Below are 22,743 nucleotides of genomic sequence, written 5' to 3' on the forward strand. Positions count from 1 at the left end.
GGCTCCTCACTTTTCCAACATTTCCACACATATAAACGAAAATAAAATGATCATGGTGCCACATACTGTGCCCCTAAATATAATAGCACCAAACACTGCGCACCTGAATATAATAATACCATACACTGTAAAACATCACATACACACAGCTCCCTGTATATAGTGCCACACACAGCCCCTGTAGATTTTACACACCCCCAGAGATAGTGCCACATACAGCCCCCTGTAAATATAACACATCCCCCTATAGCTAGCACCACACACATGCCCCCGTAGAGAGCGTTACACACAGCCCCCTATAGATAGTGCCATACAGCCCCCCTGTAGAGAGCACCACACAGTCCTCCCCCTCTAAAGAGCGCCACACACATACCGCTGTGGATAGCGCCACACAGCCCCCCCTTGTATATAGTGCTACACAGCCCTCCCCCTTTGTACATAATGTCAAACAGCGCTCCCCACTTGTATATAGTGTCACACAGCGCTCCCCCTTTGTATATAGTGCCACACTGCTCCCCTATTGAATATAGGGACACTTAGCGCTCCCCCCTTGTATTTAGGGCCACATAGCACTCCCCCTTGTATATAGTGTCACACAGCGCTCCCCCCTTTGTATATAGTGCCACACAGTTCTCCCCTCCCCCCTTGTATATAGGGTCACACAGCACTCCCTTTTGTATATAGTGTAACAGAGAACTCCTCCCCTTGTATATAGTGTCACACAGTGCTCCCCTCCCCCTTGTATATAGGCCCACACAGTGCTACCCTCCCCCTTGTATATAGGGCCATCCAGCACTCCCCCCTTGTATATAGTGTAACAGAAAACTCCCCCGCCCCCTTGTATATAGTGTCACGGAGCACTCCCCGCCCTCCTTGAATATATACAGAGTGCTACCCCACCTAAAAAAAATATATATATTTTACTTACCTTGCCCCGTGGCGGCCGCTCCAGCTGGACCTATTGAAACCTCTGGACTAGACGCATGCGCAGACCGGCGTAATGCAGTACCTCATCACGCCGGCATACACAGGGAGTCTTCCCAGCACCTTATAGGCTGCAGGCCTAACGTGGCCTGCAGCCTATAATATTCATTTGTATCGGAGTCCTGAAATGAATGTGACTGCCGCTAGCACCGGGGCCCCCTCTGGTGATAGCGACGCCCGTGCGGTTCGGACGGCCATGGGCCCCCTTGGGCCCCGTGCGGCCACCCGAACCGCCCTAATGATGATCCGCCATTGCCTATTTTTTTTTAAATGGAGTGCACTTCCAAAAGTGAATCTGTTTTTTATCTTTCAAGACAATGGTAAACAAAAAAACATTTTTTATGTTGCATTTATTGTCTTAGCTGTTGTCCATTGTTTGTAAATTGATAAACAATTAAAAAAAAAGGACAAAACAAAAGTTTTTTAATAGACTAAATACAGTTCATGTTTAGTCTGCAGAAAAACAAAATGGGGTCTAGTGGAAAGAATTTTGGCATTCCTTTAAAACCTATTATGAGATCACTTTCTTTACTTTTTTGATCATACCACGACCACGGAGCCTGCACAGTGGCACGCAAAGTCTCTTCAGTTCCATATTACGGATCCATAGGCACATCTTTTCCACTGGATGAGGCACTCTATTCTCTCCTAGAAGCAATGCTACTAGCAGGGGCGTAACTAGGAAAGACTGGGTCCCATAGCAAACTTTTGACTGAGGCCCCCCCCTCCCCTGGGTGCCACGCAACCCCCCCCTTGTAGCTAGTGCCTCCCCTTAGATTCAGCAACACAGCACCCCCGTGTAGATAGCACCATACAGCCCCCCCTGTATATAGCACCATACCCAGCCCCCCTGTCGATAGCGCCATTTACCCCCCTCCCTGTATAAAGTGCCATACAGCTCCCCTGTAGCTACCGCCATACACAGCCCCCTTTATATAGCACCATACAGCCCCCCTGTAGATAGCGCCATACTTCCCCCTCCCTGTAGATAGTGTCATACAGCCCCCCTGTAGATACCGTCATACAGCCCCTTCCTGTAGATGACATCATACAGCCCCCTCCCTGTAGATAGCACTATACAGCCCCCTCCCTGTAGTTAGCGCCATACAGCCCCCCCAGTAGATAGCACCATACAGACCCCTCCCTGTAGATAGCACCATACAGCCCCCCTGTATATAGCACCATACAGTGCCCCTGTATATAGCACCACACAGCCCCCCTGCATATAGCACCACACAGCCCCCCTGTATATAGCACCATACACTCCCCCTGTATATAGCACCATAAAGCCCCCCCTTGTATATGATGCCATAGAGCCCCAACCCCCCCCCCCCCAAATAAACGGCCTGTAGCCTATGGTTTGTCCCACAAAACACATGTATCCCCTATCCACAGGATAGGGGATACATGTGTGATCGCTGAGACCCCCAGCGATAAGGAGAATAGGGGACCGAATGTCCCCTGAAGGTCTCCATGAGAGCTCAATAAAAATGAATGAAAGGAGCGCTGGTCACGCATGCGCACAAGCGCGACCGGTGCTCCATTCATTTCTATGGAGCTGCCGACACGGACCCTGGAAGTCAGAGGTTTCTCATGGAGAACTTCGGGAGACTTTCGGTCCCTCCGTTCTCCTTATCGCTGGGGGTCCCAGCCAGGGCCGGCCTTTATTTTGGATGGTGCCCTGTGCGGGACTCTCTATTGCTGCCCTCCACAAATAAAGAAGTAACCACAAATATACTGTACAGAAAGATATATTTAGACATACAGGCAAACACACACACACACACACACACACACACACACACACACACACACACGGCATGTATACACACACAGGACGCATGTATACATAAGCACACACAGAAGGCATGTATACGTATACACAGACACACACGAGAATCTATACATATTTATTTGCACACAAACACACAAACACACACACACACACACACAAACACACACAAACACGAGGCATGTATATATATATACACACATACACACACACACACACACAAACACACACACATATATACATGCACACATATATAGACATATATACACACACATGCACACATATATATATACACACACACACACATATATATACACACACATATATACACACACACACACACACACACACACACACACTACAGATACTGTAGATGTTACCTGCAGTCCTATGTAACACCACAGATAACACACAGGGATAGCTCTGTGAGTACAGATAATGCTATAGTGTAACCTGTAGTCCTATGTAACACCACAAAACACAGTGGTAACCACACACACACACGCACACACACACACACACACACACATACATACATACATACATACATACATACATACATATATATATATATATATATATATATATATATATATGCAGACAGACACACACATAGCAAAAGATACACATACACAGAGAACTTACCATCTCTCCTTGCTACACAGGTTTCTTGCAAGACGGGCTGTGGGCGTAGCTTCTTGCTCTGCTGCCTCCCCAGTGTGTGTAACGAGGAGCAGAGAATATGGAGTTCACACGGCCTACACAGTGGTGCCCCCTACATTCTGGGAGGCTGCAGCGCCCTGTGCACCCGCATGTGTCGCACACCCCTAAGGCCAGCCCTGGTCCCAGCGATCACACATGTATCCCCTATCCTATTGATAGGGGATACATGTGTTTTGTAGGAACAACCCCTTTAATGGCAGAGCGGAGAGATATCTCCCTGCTCTGCCGTAGTGTTCAGTGGCGTCGCGCTGTAGCAACCATAGCGGCTGTTAGCGGAGCCTCTGGCCATGGGAGATTGTGGGCCCGTGCTGGCGGGTGGCACGAGCCCCCTCATGCCACGGGCCCCGTAGCAGCCGCTATGGCTGCTACAGCGGTAGTTACGCCACTGGCTACTAGAGGATAAGGCCTTCATAATACACCATATGATGGAATATGCCACAGTTTGTTTTCTTACAGATTCCGAATGAATCTGTGAGAAAAAACCCTATGTGTGTCTCTGTATAAATCTAGAGGCATGCAGAGGTGCCAGTATGGACCTACAGCAGTCTAAAGGCGACGTATTACAGATTCCTAATATGGCTGTGTGCATGAGGCCTAACAGTGAAGCGAACACATTAGTGTGAAGATGCCTGGTATAAATGACTTTACATTACTCTTGTAATCGCCCATTTGCTAGCCCACTGAACTGATGTATTTAATTCCAAATATTTTTTTTACCCAAAAAAAACATTTATACATTATGAATGGATTAAAAACCGATGGTACATAAGTTGGTAATAAATTGTACTTGTGCTTTAAATAGCATACATTACCAAATACTTAATCATTTCCATCATTTCAGCTATAATTTATTTTTCAGTTTAATTACGACAACCTGGACTGTATCGCCAATCATGGCGCTTAATGTGGTGAAAAATGTGCAGATAGCTTGTTGTTATAACAGCGGACTCTTTATTTCATGTTCTGCAGTGGAAAGCTCTGCTTTAATAAAGGAACTATTTTTGTCATTTTCTCCCAGTTGTCAGGAATGGTGGTCGGAAAAAAAATCTATGCTGTAAACGGTGACCTTGTTTTCCTGAGGCCGTTTAATGAAGTGGATTGTTTTCTGAGGACTTGCTTAAACAGCAGAAAACCTCTGAGGATTCTCATGAGCATTAAACCAAGAGAGTAAGTCACCTCTTGTCCTTTCTATTTTAAGATGTAGATACACCTTTTAATTTCCTTAGTGTTATTTCTGTCAGCTATGGGCACTTTTTACTTAACCCCTTAGCTGACATAATTCATCAGCAACAGCAAGAAAATATTGCAACCTATAACTATAACTGCTGTGTTCTTAAAGGGTAACTAAACTTTCTGAAAACTTCTGACATGTTATAGTGACATGTCAGAAGTTTGGATCGGTGGGGATCCGAGCACTGAGACCCCCATCAATCGCTAAAGTGAAGCGGCAGAAGTGCTCGTGTGAGTACTGAGCCACTTAGTTTCTGACCTGCTTTTTTCGAAAAGCCAAGCAGTTGGTGTACGGGCCCATAGACTTTCTATTGAGTCCGTACACTACTCGCTCGGCTTTCCGAGAAAAGCAGGTCAGAAACCAAGTGGCTCAGTGCTCACTCGAGCGCTTCTGCCGCTTTATTTTAGCGAATGGTGGGGGTCTCAATGCTCAGACCCCCACCAATCAAAACTCATTGTCATTGTGTAGGTGCATTATTTTTTTTAACACTTTTGCTAAATAAAACCACTTTATGAAAAAAAAATGGTTTTATTTTATATTTACTGTGAACACTATTTCCTAATAAACTTCAGTTACCTCCGATCCTGGGAGATAAACTCCTTAGATGCATTGGTCGATCGCTGCGCGACGATGGGTTTCCAAAGCAACTGAGGACATAAGAAATGTCCTAAGGTTTGCCTTGGCTGTATGTACGGCCTAATAGATTGCAGAGTATAGGAAAGCATTATATAAGTCATCAGTAGATTGCATTTTGAAGTCCCTTAGTGGGCTAACAAAATTGTTTACAAAATTGTTAATCAAAGTTTATTAGGAAATAGTGTTCACAGTAAATATAAAATAAAACCATTTTTTTTCATAAAGTGGTTTTATTTAGCAAAAGTCTTAAAAAAAATAATCGACCTCACAATGACGTCAGAAGTTTTCTGAAAGTTTAGTTACCCTTTAAAGTATTTTTTAGATACAATTACTGTACAATTACTGTAATGGCTGGATTCAAATGTTCAGTTTTTGGTGCAGTGTTTTTTATTTTTTTGCCAAAGCCAGGAGTGGATCCAAAAAATGTCAAGGAGTATAAATCTTAGCACTATGCTTGGCATTTTATGATCCCCGCCTGGCATTTCCTATGCCGGAGACTATAATGGTACATTGATTCACTACTGACCGTTATAGGGATGCTATTTTAAGAAGGAAATGTGCTGGCCAATGCAAAAGAAAACAAAAACATCTATATTTAAAGAGTAACTGTTGTTTCATAAAACTTTTGACATGTCATAGTGACATGTCAGAAGTTTTGATTGTTGGGGGTCCTGGTGCTGAAAACTGAGTGCAGTGCCCCTTTGGCTGTAATGGTATAACTTCGGCTTTCCTCCGCTGTCCTCGGAAAGGCGGTTTAGCTGAAAACAGGCTCATAGAAGTCTATGAATCAGTCTTTAACTAACTTTGTCTTTCCAAAAAGAGCTGAAAAGAGCCAAAGTAATCCCATTACAGCCGAAGAGGCACTGCGCTTCTGCCCCTTTGTTTTAGCGATCAGAGGAGTTTCAGCAACTGGACACCCACCAAAAACTTTTGACATGTTACTATGACTTGTCAAAAGATTCATGAAACAACAGTTACTTTATCAAACACTTTGTCAAATATTCTTTTTATGCAGTATTGTACCTTTTATGCACTACTGAACTTCTGAACAAATTCTAATTTCCTGAAGTGTATCTCCATCTTTAAACAACATTTTGTTTCACGGTCCATTTCATAGTCCTAATTTATTTCATAATATATAATTATAGGGGTTGGAACTCCATCTCTATATCTCTTGCTTCCATTTACACAGCCATATAGGTAAATGATAAAATCCTGACTCCTCCATACGCCACTAGGTGTGAGGGAGTTTTGAAGTTTTTAGGAGTTTATTCAAGACAGATTTATTATTAAGTTCATTGAGCTGTATAAATTCATAAGCTCCTAATCTCCCAGTAGCGGAGGCTACAGGCAGTCAATCGGTTGTAAAATTAATCAGCTAGGTATTTTGGCACTAAAAACAAAATGATGTTCAAATTTGGATCTTCATAATAACGCTATATAAGTATATAAATCAAAAGTCTTTAGGATCTAGAACGGACTCGGCAGCTCTGTCCCCTTTCCCCTATAATTTCCGATTTGATTATTGAGCCTCTGGCAGAAACTATAAGAACTAATTCATCAATAAAAGTATTATAAGGTTTTATGCAGATGACATTAGTTACTCGATCATCACAACTTTCTACCTGAGTTCTGGTGTTGAAAGACTTTTTAGTGGTCTCTTACTATAGGATTAATGTTACAAAATCTGAACTACTTCCTTTTTACATTCCCCTATAGTTGGAAAATCAATCATTTAATTATGAAAGAACAACATAGATTTATTTTCAAAGCGGAAAAATACAAAAATGGTTCTGGTCCTCCCGTTCATGCAAATAGGCGTATATTACATCCTAATTGCGGCCAGTTGACTACAGTAGGATATAATGGTATGCCTAGTGAATATCACGGATACAGGACCTGTGCCCAGACCACCTCAGCGTGTACCTGCTGCAATATACACTGCCATCCACTGCAAAGGCCGAGATCAGAGTTACCTCCGATCCTGGGCGATAAACTCCTTAGATGCATTGGTCGATTGCTGAGCGACGATGGGTTTCCAAAGCAACTGAGGACATGATAAATGTCCTAAGGTTTGCCTTGGCTGTATGTACGGCCTATAAGATTGCACAGTACACGAAAGCATTATATAAGTCATCAGTAGATCGCATTTTGAAGTCCCCTAATGGGCTAACAAAATTGTTAATCAAAGTTTATTAGGAAATAGTGTGCACAGTAAATATAAAATAAAACCATTTTTTTTTCATAAAGCGGTTTTATTTAGCAAAGTGTTAAAAAAAATAATGCACCTACTGTATATGGTATCACAGCAATTGTAACGTCCCTTATAATAAAGTTAGTAGATTATTTAAACCACAAACAGAGTAAAAACAACGGCGGAATAGCGTTTTTTCCATCCCCAATATTCATAAAAGTTAAGAAATTAATTTTATGTACCCTAAAATGGTTCTATTACAAAATTTGAGTCGTCCCGCAAAAAATATCTTACATACATCTACGTACATCGCCGGGAAAATAAAAAACTTAAGGCTCTTGAAATGCGGCAATCATAAAAACGATTTTATTACCATGAAATGTGCTATTGTTGTGCAATAGTAGTGAAACATAAAAAAAACTATACATATTTGGTATCACCATAATTAAATTGACCCATAGAATAAGGCTAGTTTTTAGCGGTTTAAATTTACGCTGCTCACCATGCCGCATAAATAACGTGTTACTTTTACGCTACCACTATATGGTAACTTTGGCCGTAACACAGGTTCTGTGTCCATAGATTGCTGGATGCACAACTTCTGTGGTGGCCAAAGTCACCTTGTAGCCCAAGCAAGAAGGTAACAGGTTATTTATGCCGCACGGTGAACGCCGTAAATGGATGCTCGACAACCATATGATAAGTGGTGAATATCAAGTGTATAAATGCAGCCATTGAATAGTAGAAAATTACAGTCACCCCATGGATACTGTATTGCTGATGATACCTTAGTGTGCATGGTTATAAGAACAACCCCGTTAACTACCAATGACCATCACATCATTAGGAATGTTATAACATGGTGGTCGAAGGTCATCAATGTCGTTATGTATTGGTGTGTAATTATCTGATCTCAGGATAATGTCATGATATGGCCGGTCAGCAAATTGTCTCAGAGTTGATATTCTTTCAGTTTTGTCATTCAAGTAGATCATCAAATTGTATAAGGCAGGGAACAGTACAGTGGAGGGTCAGAGAACCCAGCCATTGACACATCAGACATATCAATTATTAATTATTATTATTATTATTATTATTATTATTATTATTATTATTATCTTAAAGAGGTATTCCCAGAATTGACAATTATTACCTATCCACAGGCATTCAATATCTATGGGACTGACAGAAATAGTGGATCGCTTTTTCCACCATTCCTATAGACTTTAAATGGAGATCGGCACATATAGCGACAACATATTCTGTAGAACATTGCAATGAGTGATGTTCTTAAATAATGAAACTCAGGGAGAAAGGATCTCAGACTCATTAGAAAATATTGCTTCTATTGGAATGTAAAAGTTGCACGACGGTTATGTGCTGCAATAAAGTTGCAGGCAACATAGTTGCTGGCACCAGGGCACACGCCCCAGGTCTTTTGCCCAGTGTACAGCAATTGTTACATTCAATTGTATTTGCATCTGCCCCTTCCACCAGTGCCCCTTGGTGCCCCATATATCTTCAGAGACTACCAACATCCCTGGTTGCAGGTAGTTTAGTTTGTGGTTGTATTAGGACACACATAGTCTGCAGCCGTATTAAAGCCTTTTGCAGTGACCCTCACATGACTGCAGATGCCATGTTTGTGCAGACCAGACCTAAGTATACTTCAGTCTGAGAGACTGGCACACTTGAAAAGAACTCAGTGTGTAATCCTTGCCTTGATGTGTGAATGACTGGAAACTTTAAAGAACTTAAGGTAGACTACTTGCCTTCACGTGTGAATGACTGGCAGACATTAGAGGACTACTTGCCTGGATGTGTAAGTGACTGGCACACTTTAAAGGGCTCGCTGTGGGTAAATTTTGTCTGGCAAGGAAACAATGTTGCAATGTAGAATGTACTTAATTATTTTGTTTGGTTTTAAAGCCAGTATATGGAAGGTCAGATGCTCTTCCCGCTGTGAAGAATATTTGGATGCAGTGTTTCCAATGCTTCAGGGACTAGTGTTTGGCAGTAGGAAGTCTGATACTGGGAACTGATACAGCTACATAATCAGTATATAGCAAGCAGCAGAGTGTGAAGTGTAAGCTTGTTTTATTAACATATGATAAGTGTTGCTTACAACATAATACCTATATATTCTTGTATTCGTACATTTCTACAGCCTGAACGTACTATTGTATCTATTTTCTAAATGCAAAATCAAGAAAATTCTAGCAATGTGCAAACAGTAGTAAATGTGACTGTAGATGTACAGATAATATGCCCACATTTAAATACAACTATTTTAGTTGCTTATTGCTATCTGTACAAGGACCATTTTGCATAATGATTACCATTGAAGGTAATGGAAATGTTATACCGGGGAAAAAAAACGTTTCTATAAATAAATCTGTTCTGTCGAGGCAAAATATATTTTGCATATATGTGGTGTGAAGAGAAATTTTCAGATATCAGAAAGGATTAACTAGATACGTGGAAATAAATATAAAGAAAACTTCTATTCTCAGTCTACAAGACACTCTGCAAGATCCTGAAACACACAGTCTTGTTTAAACACTTTGGAAAAAACGGAGTTCCTTCTCCTTCTGTTTCCCCTCTTTCTCAAGCTGGGAGGTGGCTGAGGGGTGGGCTTGGCTAAGTCACAGAGCAAAGCTTTGCCTGGTCTCCATTGCTGACAGAGCAGTGGGAGGAGGTTTCTGATGCTGCAATCTGTCTCACAGCTAGATATTGCTAGGTGAGAAAACAGGGAGACAAAAAATATAAATCTTGGGACATATATAGAAAAGTTATGACGCAGAACAGAATCAATCTAGGTATTTTTAATAAGAATACGACAGGTATTGTGTGTATAAGCAGCAATAACATGAAAAGTAGATATTAAAAGCCTATGTTTTCTAATTGGGAGACTTGGCTGTATCCCAGATGAATATATTTTCCAACCAAGCCCATGTTCTTTTATATCTTGCTGTTTTTGGTGCAGACTTGTATTTTCCATGGCCGCTTGCTTTGCTGGCTCTTGTACCTAATTGTTTTTGCAGTAGCTTTGCTTAATTCTATTTCCACCTATAAAGTTATTTCCTTTGGAGAATGACTTAAACTTTAGTCCAAGGTCTACAATGACAGAATGGTACTTTGATTTAGAATAAGTAATTTGTGATGAAGTGGGACATTTTACAGGAATCCCTAATTAATGTTTAAACCAGAAAGAGACTTCAAAGCCAAAACAAATACACTCAGTTCTTTTTAAAACAAGGGCACGTGGATGGGTCTAGATGGTGTAGCTTCACTTTTATAGGTGTGGATATAATTGCTATATGCACTTTTGGTAACCATTTTTATTGTTTTAATGAATCTTAAATAAATTAATTAAGTAACCTTAAAAAAAATCTACAAATTTGTGTATACAGCTCATATGCTGTCCTATGTGTCTCCATGGTTATAAACTGTAAACAAACCCTTTGTAGTTTTGAAGTAATTTTTCATTGTTTTTTTGGTGAACTTTCAATACACAATAGATATTTGATGGCAGATCCACCAACAATGTGTATGGGGACAGTTATAATGTCTCAGGGACTATAACAGGGATCAGTTGATTGGATTTCATACTAATCTTGTTCCCCTATACGAAAATGACATGCTAACTGAAACCCGGTTAAACATGCATGTTAATGGGGGAGTGGGTGTGAAACATAGTTGTCAGCGAAGCAATAATTTGACCACCTTAAAGAGGTTGTCTCATCAATGCTACCTATTTTTCAAATGAAGTTGGCCCAGTAATTGCCTGTTTGCTATGGGTTCGCATTGTGAAACCACTGGAGAACAGTGGCCACTGCAGGGAGGATGTAGTATTACATGCTGGACATTCAAATGAATGGCTGACAATGTAATACATGGCTGGCCCATGTCCGCCAGAGCAAGAAGTTCTCCATTATGGCTATTAGAGGACGGATCTCAAGTAAGAGACTCCTCTTTATAATGTCATATACAGGGCATATGGAATGGGATTATGTTATTGAAACAACCCCTTAACTCATTAGGTTCACCTGCCTTCCTATGGCACACCTTAAATAACTCAACACAGTGTGCAAGCTGAAAAAAGACAGCTCTGCTGCATCTATATCTTGTCATTTTATTTATTTCGGATTACAATGTACAATTTTTATGGTATTCTTGATTCTGACAGTAAATATAGTTATTGAATTTAAATGCAAGTAGTGATGTGATGTATAATTCAGTCAGCAATATTATTATGCAGTATATTAAGGCATCAAAATGAAAAACTCTCCAGGTTTATATTAATTCTCTCAATTATATGGTTTTATTGAAATTCGTTTTCCCATATTATGCTTTATGCATAAAACCGTTTGATCTAAAGTCTGTATATTTGTTTCTTCACTCCTTCAAGAACACTTGTGCACAGACTCATATTTGATATATTGAAGAAATAATTTAATTTTTCTAAAAAATGTTGCATGCAATTTTTATATATTAGAGATTGTTTTTTTCTATGCATCCTTAAAATTGGTATTATATTTCCACTGATAAATATGACGTATTATGTGCAGGAGAAATATATCATAACTATATTATATACTCAACAGAAACAGTTCATTTGTATCCAGCTCACCAACCAAGTAGATGCGCGGAGGGTGCAGGACTGCACCAAATTGGAGCAGAAAAGGCAAGAAGGTTCAAGCATCAATATCTTGAACAAAATGCGGCTTTTATTGAGGTTCCATAAAATCAGGGACAACACATAGAACAGAAGCTTCTGTTCTATGTGTTGTCCCTGATTTTATGGAACCTCAATAAAAGCTGCATTTTGTTTAAGATATTGATGCTTGAACCTTCTTGCCTTTTCTGTATATTATATACTCAGCTGAAATCAAAGTATTATTGTAAGATGTTTAGACTTAGCTCCCATTTTAACATCTAATACCGACACTATTACTTCACTTCTTTGCCAGGACAGTAAAAATTCCAGATTCACCAGAAGGACTCGGCTTCCAGATAAGGGGCTTTGGACCATCTGTTGTACATGCTGTGGGTAGAGGTACAGTTACGTTTTAGTAATGCCATCTAATCTACCTGTGAAGTTCATTGTGTCTGAAAGTAAAAACTCATCTGTCAATCTACTATCTATCTATCTATCTATCTATCTATCTATCTATCTATCTATCTATCTATCTATCTATCTATCTATCTATCTATCTATCTATCTATCTATCTATCTATCTATCTATCTATTTTATGACTTTAATATTGTAAAACTGGTAGACTAATCCCAAAAACTTTTTCAGTCTGAGCATGTGTGGGATTAAAGAATTGGCCTGCATTACAGCCAAAAAGACATGTTCCCTTTATGACTGATTATAATGTATGTAGGCAATTATAATATCTGCAAACCTTAATATACTCTCAATATCAAAGTATCAAGAACACATTTAGGCAGCTGTATATAGCGGTCTATAGTTTTGCAACAGGGTTTCAAGGGCAGCTCCATGTAATTTGATGTCCCAGAGGTTACTCTTGTGTAGATGTGGATAGATAAACCTTTTTGAATTAATTGTTTTACCGACAATGCAATACCCTAATATATTACCCTCATAACTGGAGGCAGAATGTAAGATTGCCCTTATGATAATTAATAAGACAATAACTATATATTCATACCCCACTCGTAAAGGAATTGTAATCTCAGGGATGGTGCTTGTAAATACACATCCTACGTGGCATTTAACCTGTTATACCAAGCATTAGCTTTGCCCAATCCCCCCAGGATTCCATCATATTGGGGTTTTGTAAAGGATCTGCCAGGCACAACTTCTGTGTCAACGCCCATAGGTAATCAGTCTGCACCTGCTTCTATGTCTGTGAGACTGACTCCATCTTCCACCACTCAGGATGGCAGGCTTAGGAGTGGGAGAGCCTATCTCAACCTGGCCAGATGGGCTATCGTCTAAGAACTTGCGCCTTAAGGTCCCGTCCAAGAAGTTTGCTCCCCGGTTTATAGAGCCGTACAAGGTCATTGAAGTCCTCAATCCTGTCTCCTTCCGACTGAAGTTGCCCCCATCTTTTCGAGTACACGATGTGTTCCATGCCTCCCTCCTTAAACGCTGCTCCCCGTCCTTGGCTCCCTCGAGGAAACCTCCTGTCCCCGTTCTCACCCCTGAGGGGGTGGAATTCGAGGTGGCCAAGATTGTGGACAGCAAGATGGTCCAAGGCTCCCTCCAGTACCTGGTCCATTGGAGAGGATACGGGCCTGAGAAGAGTACTTGGGTACCCGCCTGTGATGTTCACGCTGGGGTATTGTTCAGGAGGTTCCACCTTCGTTTCCCCAATAAACCAGGTCCACCTAGAAAGGGTCCGGTGGCCCCTCATAAAAGGGGGGTACTGTAAAGGATCTGCCAGGCACAACTTCTGTGTCAACGCCCATAGGTAATCAGTCTGCACCTGCTTCTATGTCTGTGAGACTGACTCCATCTTCCACCACTCAGCATGGCAGGCTTAGGAGTGGGAGAGCCTATCTCAACCTGGCCAGACGGGCTATCGTCTAAGAACTTGCGCCTTAAGGTCCCGTCCAAGAAGTTTGCTCCCCGGTTTATAGGGCCGTACAAGGTCATTGAAGTCCTCAATCCTGTCTCCTTCCGACTGGAGTTGCCCCCATCTTTTCGAGTACACGATGTGTTTCATGCCTCCCTCCTTAAACGCTGCTCCCCGTCCTTGGCTCCCTCGAGGAAACCTCCTGTCCCCGTTCTCACCCCTGAAGGGGTGGAATTCGAGGTGGCCAAGATTGTGGACAGCAAGATGGTCCAAGGCTGCCTCCAGTACCTGGTCCATTGGAGAGGATACGGGCCTGAGGAGAGTACTTGGGTACCCGCCTGGGATGTTCACGCTGGGGTATTGGTCAGGAGGTTCCACCTTCGTTTCCCCAATAAACCAGGTCCACCTAGAAAGGGTCCGGTGGCCCCTCATAAAAGGGGGGTACTGTAAAGGATCTGCCAGGCACAACTTCTGTGTCAACGCCCATAGGTAATCAGTCTGCACCTGCTTCTATGTCTGTGAGACTGACTCCATCTTCCACCACTCAGGATGGCAGGCTTAGGAGTGGGAGAGCCTATCTCAGCCTGGCCAGACGGAGCTAGCTCCCGCCCTCTGTCTATTTATACCTGCCTTTCCTGTTCCTCCTTGCTTGTGATTCTTCTCGTTTGGTTTCCTGGCCCTGCTGCAGCTTCTGAACTATTTGACCCTGCTTCATACTGACCCTGGCTTGTTGACTACTCTCCTGCTCTGCATTTGGTACCTCGTACACTCCTGGTTTGACTCGGCTTGTTCACTACTCTCATGCTCTGCGTTTGGTACCTCGTACACTCCTGGTTTGACTCGGCTCGTTCACCACTCTTGTTGCTCACGGTGTCTCCGTGGGCAGCTGCCCCGTTTCCCTAGCTTCTGTGTACCCTTGTCTGTTTGTCTGTCTTGCACTTACTGAGCGTAGGGACCGTCGCCCAGTTGTACCCCGTCGCCTAGGGCGGGTCGTTGCAAGTAGGCAGGGACTGAGTGGCGGGTAGATTAGGGCTCACTTGTCTGTTTCCCTACCCCCATCATTACAGGTTTATCATTTATTGTCTGTCTGGGGATAGAAGAAGAACAAACCTCACTATATGAAATAATATTCTTCTGCAGATGATGAATGGATGAATTTCTGCTACTCTACAGCAGACAGATACAACTTATTTCAGATTGCTTCACAGAGTTTTGGTGAAATAATCCAATTACTCAGTGTCATCAGGGTTGCAAAACAGTCATTGCAGCAGTACTGACCTTACCCATAGTGCACTGGTTTAAACTATTTTTCTGAGTGCTTAAATTGATATATCTCGGCAGTGTGTCATCTTTCCAAATTGCTTTTCTCATCTTAAAAGAAGGATATTCAACTTAATCAGCAGTCGGATTGTAAATCAACAGCAGCAATGTCATTTTAATTGAGATTGGTAATTCCTCATATTGTGTCCTGCAGGGACAGTGGCAGCAGCTGCTGGTCTTCACCCTGGACAGTGTATCATCAAAGTGAATGGGATCAATGTCAGCAAGGAGAGCCATGCCAGCGTTATTGCCCATGTGACTGCATGCAGGAAGTACCGGCGCCCCATGCAGGTTAGGATATTTTTAAGTTATTATGCTGCCACGTTGCCAACAAAGAAGTTGGCAGTGCATCACGATGTTCCTCATATATTAAGATGTTGCATTGAATGTGAATTATCCATAGGGATCCTTATTTTTTGCAAGGTAAGTAGGTTAAACTGCCCCTGTGACAGATATCTTATAGAATGTAGCCACTACTTGGTTGAAACACGTGGCATATCCCTCAGTAAAGAAGTTTTGTCTTACCAGGAACTTCACTATTTTCATCACTGAGATGAGTTTCTGTAAATTCTGAATCCCAAGTCTGATCCAATCCTATTTCAACTTCTAATGTCGAAAAACCAACCACTATTCGTGGCTGGAGTATAATATCATATAATCATTGTGCTACTTTCATACAGGAGCTGATTTTGCTTTTCTGACAAACTGTAAGGACAAAGACCAACACAGTATGAAATGACTTCTAGAAAGTACCGTAACATTCCTTAATTAGGAATATATTGAAGTTCTAAGACTGTGAAAAGGCTGCGTGTTTGTTGGGAATTTTTTCCCTTTGAGTTGAATAGGGAAGTATAAATCTGCAACAAATACCAATTGTTGCGATTTTTGCAGTGAAAAACTAGGAAAATTAAAAAAGCAGTTTTCTTGGAATATTCTGCAGCATCTGGGTCGGATTTACTGCAGTGTTTTCCAAAGTAAATCCGACCCGTGTAGACATACCGTAAAGGTTGGGGCCCTTACCATTACCATTCAGAATTTATTGGTTTATTGAAAAATGTGACTTTAGTGGGGCAAAGAAGCCATATAAACAAAAAATTTATAAAAGAATAACTACCTAAAGTGTTATATAAAAAGTAATTTTATGTAGCTGTCAAAGGTGAAAAAAAAATAATAGATAATTCCTTTTTAATATTTTTGTAGGTTACAGGCCCATAAGCTGCTACAATTTGCATAATTTTATGTCTTTCGTAATTATAAATATGTGGCCTGCCCACTCCCAGTTAACCCTGACTACTTTTCTTGACATATTCAAAGGTGGCAAGAGAAAAGAAATATCGCAAATTTTAGCACAAATATGATGTGCGCCAAAATGTGCTACATTTTTACTAGGAAAAACTGGCATAAAGCTGATAATAAATTCCCCCCATTATGCCTGTACTGAGGAGGAGCAAGCACAGAGCATAAGTATCAAATGTCAAATGGTCATATCAATACAGTAGCTGCAAACTATTAAAAATGGTTTTCACATTTTTCTTGTGCACTAAATGGTTTTCTGTATAACACTTATGGTTGTTATCCTTTAATCAAAAAGTTTAATATGCACACCCTTGACAAATATGGGTGTTAAAAAATACCAGACTGAGCTGAAATGGAACATACAATAGGTACCATTAGGCTGGACCCATTCCATGAACCGTAGTATTGACCCCATTCTTTATTCAACATATGTTGGAGAACAGGGGTGGGGAGAAAGTCTGGCCCAAGGTCACACAACTCTCAAAGAATGGGAAGGTGAGGGGCAGCAAACACAAGATTATCCTGTCCCAAGATAGGGAGATGGGGTGGTCCAACCATTACTAGTTCTCCAAGACTGGCCCAAGGTTACACAACTCTCAAGGAATGAGAAGGTGAGGGGCAGCAAACACAAGATTCTCCTGTCCCAAGATAGGGAGATGGGGTGGTCCAACCATTACTAGTTCTCCAAGACTGGTCCAAGGTCACACAATACTCAAGGAATGGGAAGATGAGGGGCAGCAAACACAAGATTCTCCTGTCCCAAAATGGTTAGATGGGGTAGTCCAACCAGTACTAGTTCTCCCATTCTTTTTATTTTGAGGCTCCTCCTCCTGTATATACATCCCTTTATGTAACAGTAAAAAGTGACCTGACTGACATGACAATTTTATCAGCAGCTGAATTTAGAATCCAATTTGCATAAACTGAATAAATAAACTTGTGTATCTGATTTTTAGCAAGATTCCATACAATGGATATATGACAGTATTGAGAGTGCTAAGGAAGATATCATAAAGCCTACACACCTCAAACCACTAGGAGACAATGATGGGGATGGCTTTGACTGCAAAGTAGAAGGTACAGTCAAGTTACAAATCTCAACTTTTTCCTTTTACAAAATTGCTCTCTCACTGACAGCACATCATTCATTCATGTCAATTTTACTTCCCAAGAGGTTATTGACAAGTTTAGTACTATGGCAATAATAGATGGGAAGAAGGATCATGTAAGCCTCACAGTGGACAACGTTCATCTGGAATATGGCGTTATTTATGAATATGACAGCACTGCAGGAATCAAATGTCACGTAGTGGAGAAGATGGTGGAACCAAAAGGCTTTTTCAACTTAAGTTCCAAGGTAAGAAATGCAAACTGCATGACTGTGAAAAAGGAAGCAACTGGTATATTTATATAAATGTTTGTAACATAAGTCCTTTTATATATATATATCAGAAAATCATCGGATATAGCATTGTACTATACTAGGCACCCAATCTTCAGGTCTGTGTTACAGTGCCAATTATTGAACCTACTTGCCCCCAATGTAATTTCTTTATTGGCTCTTCACTGTTGCCAATTGCATGTGCATTACCAGTGAAATGTGCTAGATCTTTCAACCAATTACGTGCTCCGCAGATTGGCACTGTAAACTGATTTTGGTTTTACCTTAAAATGGCCCATGACCATTGTAAATAGAATATTTCGTAATCTGGAAAAAAAAGGTGAGGGTGAAGGCTGTAGATAAGGTAAAGTCTCTATGGATGAAAATCTAGTGGATGGTGTATGATATGGTCTAATCTCTATTAGGGCTTGTTGTGGATCCTTGTTTCCCAGGACTCATTTTATTACTGGAAGTCTTTAACCTAATGTTAGTTTTTTTTGGAGAATCTGACGATTAATGACCCAAGATAAAGAGAATTTGTGAAGATTCTTGGAATTCTTGGACACTTTTATCTTAACGTCTGATTTTCTAATACCATGTAAGAAAAATTGTAGCTTATTAAACTGTCCCATAGATTGCAGCCACACACACCACTACTTACTGATCATAATCAGAGTTTTCTCTGACAACTCTTTAAGATGCAGGGCAATGTTATACACAATCTAGACAGGACCTATGATATTGTTATCCTGACTTGATTATTAAGGGAATGCCAGAACTACAATGAAGACCGACAGGAGAGAGGGAGCAGAGGAAAGAAGATTCCAGTTTGAATTATCGTCGTCTTTTAACAAATTATAGTGCAACGATATTGAATATCTTAGTTTTACTGTACCACGGATATGCCATATACAGTGAAGGAAATAAGTATTTGATCCCTTGCTGATTTTGTAAGTTTGCCCACTGTCAAAGACATGAACAGTCTAGAATTTTTAGGCTAGGTTAATTTTACCAGGGAGAGATAGATTATATATAAAAAAAAAAACCAGAAAATCACATAGTCAAAATTATATATATTTATTTGCATTGTGCACAGAGAAATAAGTATTTGATCCCCTACCAACCATTAAGAGTTCAGCCTCCTCCAGACCAGTTACACGCTCCAAATCAACTTGGTGCCTGCATTAAAGACAGCTGTCTTAAATGGTCACCTGTATAAAAGACTCCTGTCCACAGACTCAATTAATCAGTCTGACTCTAACCTCTACAACATGGGCAAGACGAAAGAGCTTTCTAAGGATGTCAGGGACAAGATCATAGACCTGCACAAGGCTGGAATGGGCTACAAAACCATAAGTAAGACGCTGGGTGAGAAGGAGACAACTGTTGGTGCAATAGTAAGAAAATGGAAGACATACAAAATGACTGTCAATCGACATCGATCTTGGGCTCCATGCAAAATCTCACCTCGTGGGGTATCCTTGATCCTGAGGAAGGTGAGAGCTCAGCCGAAAACTACACGGGGGGAATTTGTTAATGATCTCAAGGCAGCTGGGACCACAGTCACCAAGAAAACCATTGGTAACACATTACGCCGTAATGGATTAAAATCCTGCAGTGCCCGCAAGGTCCCCCTGTTCAAGAAGGCACATGTACAGGCCCGTCTGAAGTATGCAAGTGAACATCTGGATGATTCTGAGACTGATTGGGAGAAGGTGCTGTGGTCAGATGAGACTAAAATTGAGCTCTTTGGCATTAACTCAACTCGCCGTGTTTGGAGGAAGAGAAATGCTGCCTATGACCCAAAGAACACCGTCCCCACTGTCAAGCATGGAGGTGGAAACATTATGTTTTGGGGGTGTTTCTCTGCTAAGGGCACAGGACTACTTCACCGCATCAATGGGAGAATGGATAGAGCCATGTACCGTCAAATCCTGAGTGACAACCTCCTTCCCTCCACCAGGACATTAAAAATGGCTCGTGGCTGGGTCTTCCAGCACGACAATGACCCGAAACATACAGCCAAGGCAACAAAGGAGTGGCTCAAAAAGAAGCACATTAAAGTCATGGAGTGGTCTAGCCAGTCTCCAGACCTTAATCCCATCGAAAACTTATGGAGGGAGCTGAAGATCCGAGTTGCCAAGCGACAGCCTCGAAATCTTAATGATTTACAGATGATCTGCAAAGAGGAGTGGGCCAAAATTCCATCAAACATGTGTGCAAACCTCATCATCAACTACAAAAAACGTCTGACTGCTGTGCTTGCCAACAAGGGTTTTGCCACCAAGTATTAAGTCTTGTTTGCCAAAGGGTTCAAATACTTATTTCTCTGTGCACAATGCAAATAAATATATAGAATTTTGACTATGTGATTTTCAGTTTTTTTTTAAATATAATCTATCTCTCACTGGTAAAATTAACCTAGCCTAAAAATTCTAGACTGTTCATGTCTTTGACAGTGGGCAAACTTACAAAATCAGCAAGAGATCAAATACTTATTTCTTTCACTGTATGTCTGATAGATGCGGGTCCCAGCTCTGGGATACACCAATATCAAGAGCGGGAGTCCCCCGACCCTGTTCCCTTCTGATAGGGTGGTCGCTGGCATCTAGGCGGTGAGTAAATGGGAAGACATGCTATGCATGTTCACTAAAATCAATGAGCATCTGTGTCATCTGCGGATGTATGGCTTCCTCCAGGCTTTTTGCAGTAGGTCTCTGCTCTGATTAATGGAGAGCAATCTTGATCCCCCTATTTCCGTCCTATACCCTAAAAGGAATTGTCTATGTAGAAAGCCCCTTTAAGAACAAAGCTATTTATTCCAACACTATATTACAATATGTTCTCTTCTCTTATTCAGCTCTTAGATGCTCTCGCAAAAAGTGATGAACAATTTGTACAAAACTGTAGCAATCTCCATTCCTTACATGAAGTCATTCCACCTGAACTGCACAATAAATTTAACATAATTTGTCGGGAGAAAATTGAACACATCCACAGGCGGATCACTAGCTACAGAAAGGTAACCAAGTTTTCATCTCTATTAAATACTACTATATATATATATATATATATATATATATATATATATATATATATATATATATATATATGTGTGTATTTAGCAGTTTGCATATTTATTCATACTGGTCTTCAGGCAGCATAATATAGATCGCTGACATATATTTCAATTATAAAGTTACCAGAACTGCTTAACCAGTAATTCCATAATATAATGTTTTTAGATTTGCTGCCTTTGGTAGCAAAAGTATTTATATAATATACAACCCCGCAGAGAATTTCCTATATTTTTCAGTAGCCATAATTCTGTCAATAGACTTTATAAATCATGAAGTCCAGATTATAGGCTCTTGTAAAACAGTCTGTGTCTGGTGATAGATTTGAAGGACAATAGCAGGGAACTTGAAATGCCCTACAGCCATGCATCTACTTATGCATGGTACTTGCTGCTAAATGGTGTAATCGAGAGGGAATGTATTATGTCTGTTGAAGAGAAATAATGTATTTTTTTTTAATGTTGCTGCTATTTTATTTTGTTTTTAAACATTTTTATTGGGGCAGCCATTTTAAGGGAACACACTTCCTTCATGTATTATCTGCGTAGACAGTACAACTGTAATGACAGGGTAGGGAGACAGACAGGTGAGCCCTACCCGCCACTCAGTCCCTGCCGACTTGCAACGACCCGTCCTAAGCGACGGGGTACAACTGGGCGACGGTCCCTACGCTCAGTAAGTGCAAGACAGACAAACAGACAAGGGTACACAGAAGCTAGGGAAATGGGGCAGCTGCCCACGGAGACACCGTGAGCAACAAGAGTAGTGAACGAGCCGAGTCAAACCAGGAGAGAACGAAGTACAAAACGCTGAGCAGGAGAGTGGTCAGAAAGCCAAGGTCAATAACAAGCGAGGATGAGTAGTACAAGCAGCAGCAAGCCAGGAAACAAGCATAGAACAATCACAGGCAAAGGAGGAACAGGAAAGGCAGGTATAAATAGACAGTGGGCGGGAGCTAGCTCCGTCTGGCCAGGCTGTGAAAGGCTCTCCCACTCCTAAGCCTGCCATCTTGAGTGGTGGAAGATGGAGTCAGTCTCACAGACATAGAAGCAGGTGCAGACTGATTACCTATGGGCGTTGACACAGAAGTTGTGCCTGGCAGATCCTTTACAGTACCCCCCTTTTATGAGGGGCCACCGGACCCTTTCTAGGTGGACCTGGTTTATTGGGGAAACGAAGGTGGAACCTCCTGAGCAATACCCCAGCGTGAACATCCCGGGCGGGTACCCAAGTCCTCTCCTCAGGCTTGTATCCTCTCCAATGGACCAGGTACTGGAGGGAGCCTTGGACCATCCTGCTGTCCACAATCTTGGCCACCTCGAATTCTACCCCCTCAAGGGTGAGAACAGGGACCGGAGGTTCCCTTGAGGGAGCCAAGGACGGGGAGCAGCATTTAAGGAGGCATGAAAGACGTTGTGCACTCGAAAAGACGGGGGCAAGTCCAGTCGGAAGGAGACAGGGTTGAGGACTTCAATGACCTTGTACGGCCCTATAAACCGGGGAGCAAACTTCTTGGACGGGACTTTAAGGTGCAAATTTTTAGAAGATAGCCACACCAGA

The 22,743-nt window shown here is 41.5% G+C and overlaps 1 protein-coding gene across 2 annotated transcripts in view; it reads left to right on the plus strand.

The window, feature by feature from the left end:
• PREX2 (phosphatidylinositol-3,4,5-trisphosphate dependent Rac exchange factor 2) overlaps positions 1 to 22,743 on the plus strand; it is a 340,136-nt gene that overhangs the window by 164,590 nt on the left and 152,803 nt on the right. For both annotated transcript variants that reach the window (XM_075826126.1, XM_075826128.1), the window contains exons 18-23: positions 4,518 to 4,666; positions 12,534 to 12,619; positions 15,584 to 15,720; positions 17,682 to 17,802; positions 17,898 to 18,082; positions 20,967 to 21,128. In XM_075826126.1, coding sequence (XP_075682241.1) covers positions 4,518 to 4,666; positions 12,534 to 12,619; positions 15,584 to 15,720; positions 17,682 to 17,802; positions 17,898 to 18,082; positions 20,967 to 21,128 — 840 coding nt within the window. The remainder of the gene's footprint in view (positions 1 to 4,517; positions 4,667 to 12,533; positions 12,620 to 15,583; positions 15,721 to 17,681; positions 17,803 to 17,897; positions 18,083 to 20,966; positions 21,129 to 22,743) is intronic.

Source organism: Rhinoderma darwinii, chromosome 5 (assembly GCF_050947455.1).
Source record: "Rhinoderma darwinii isolate aRhiDar2 chromosome 5, aRhiDar2.hap1, whole genome shotgun sequence".
NCBI lineage: Eukaryota > Metazoa > Chordata > Amphibia > Anura > Rhinodermatidae > Rhinoderma > Rhinoderma darwinii.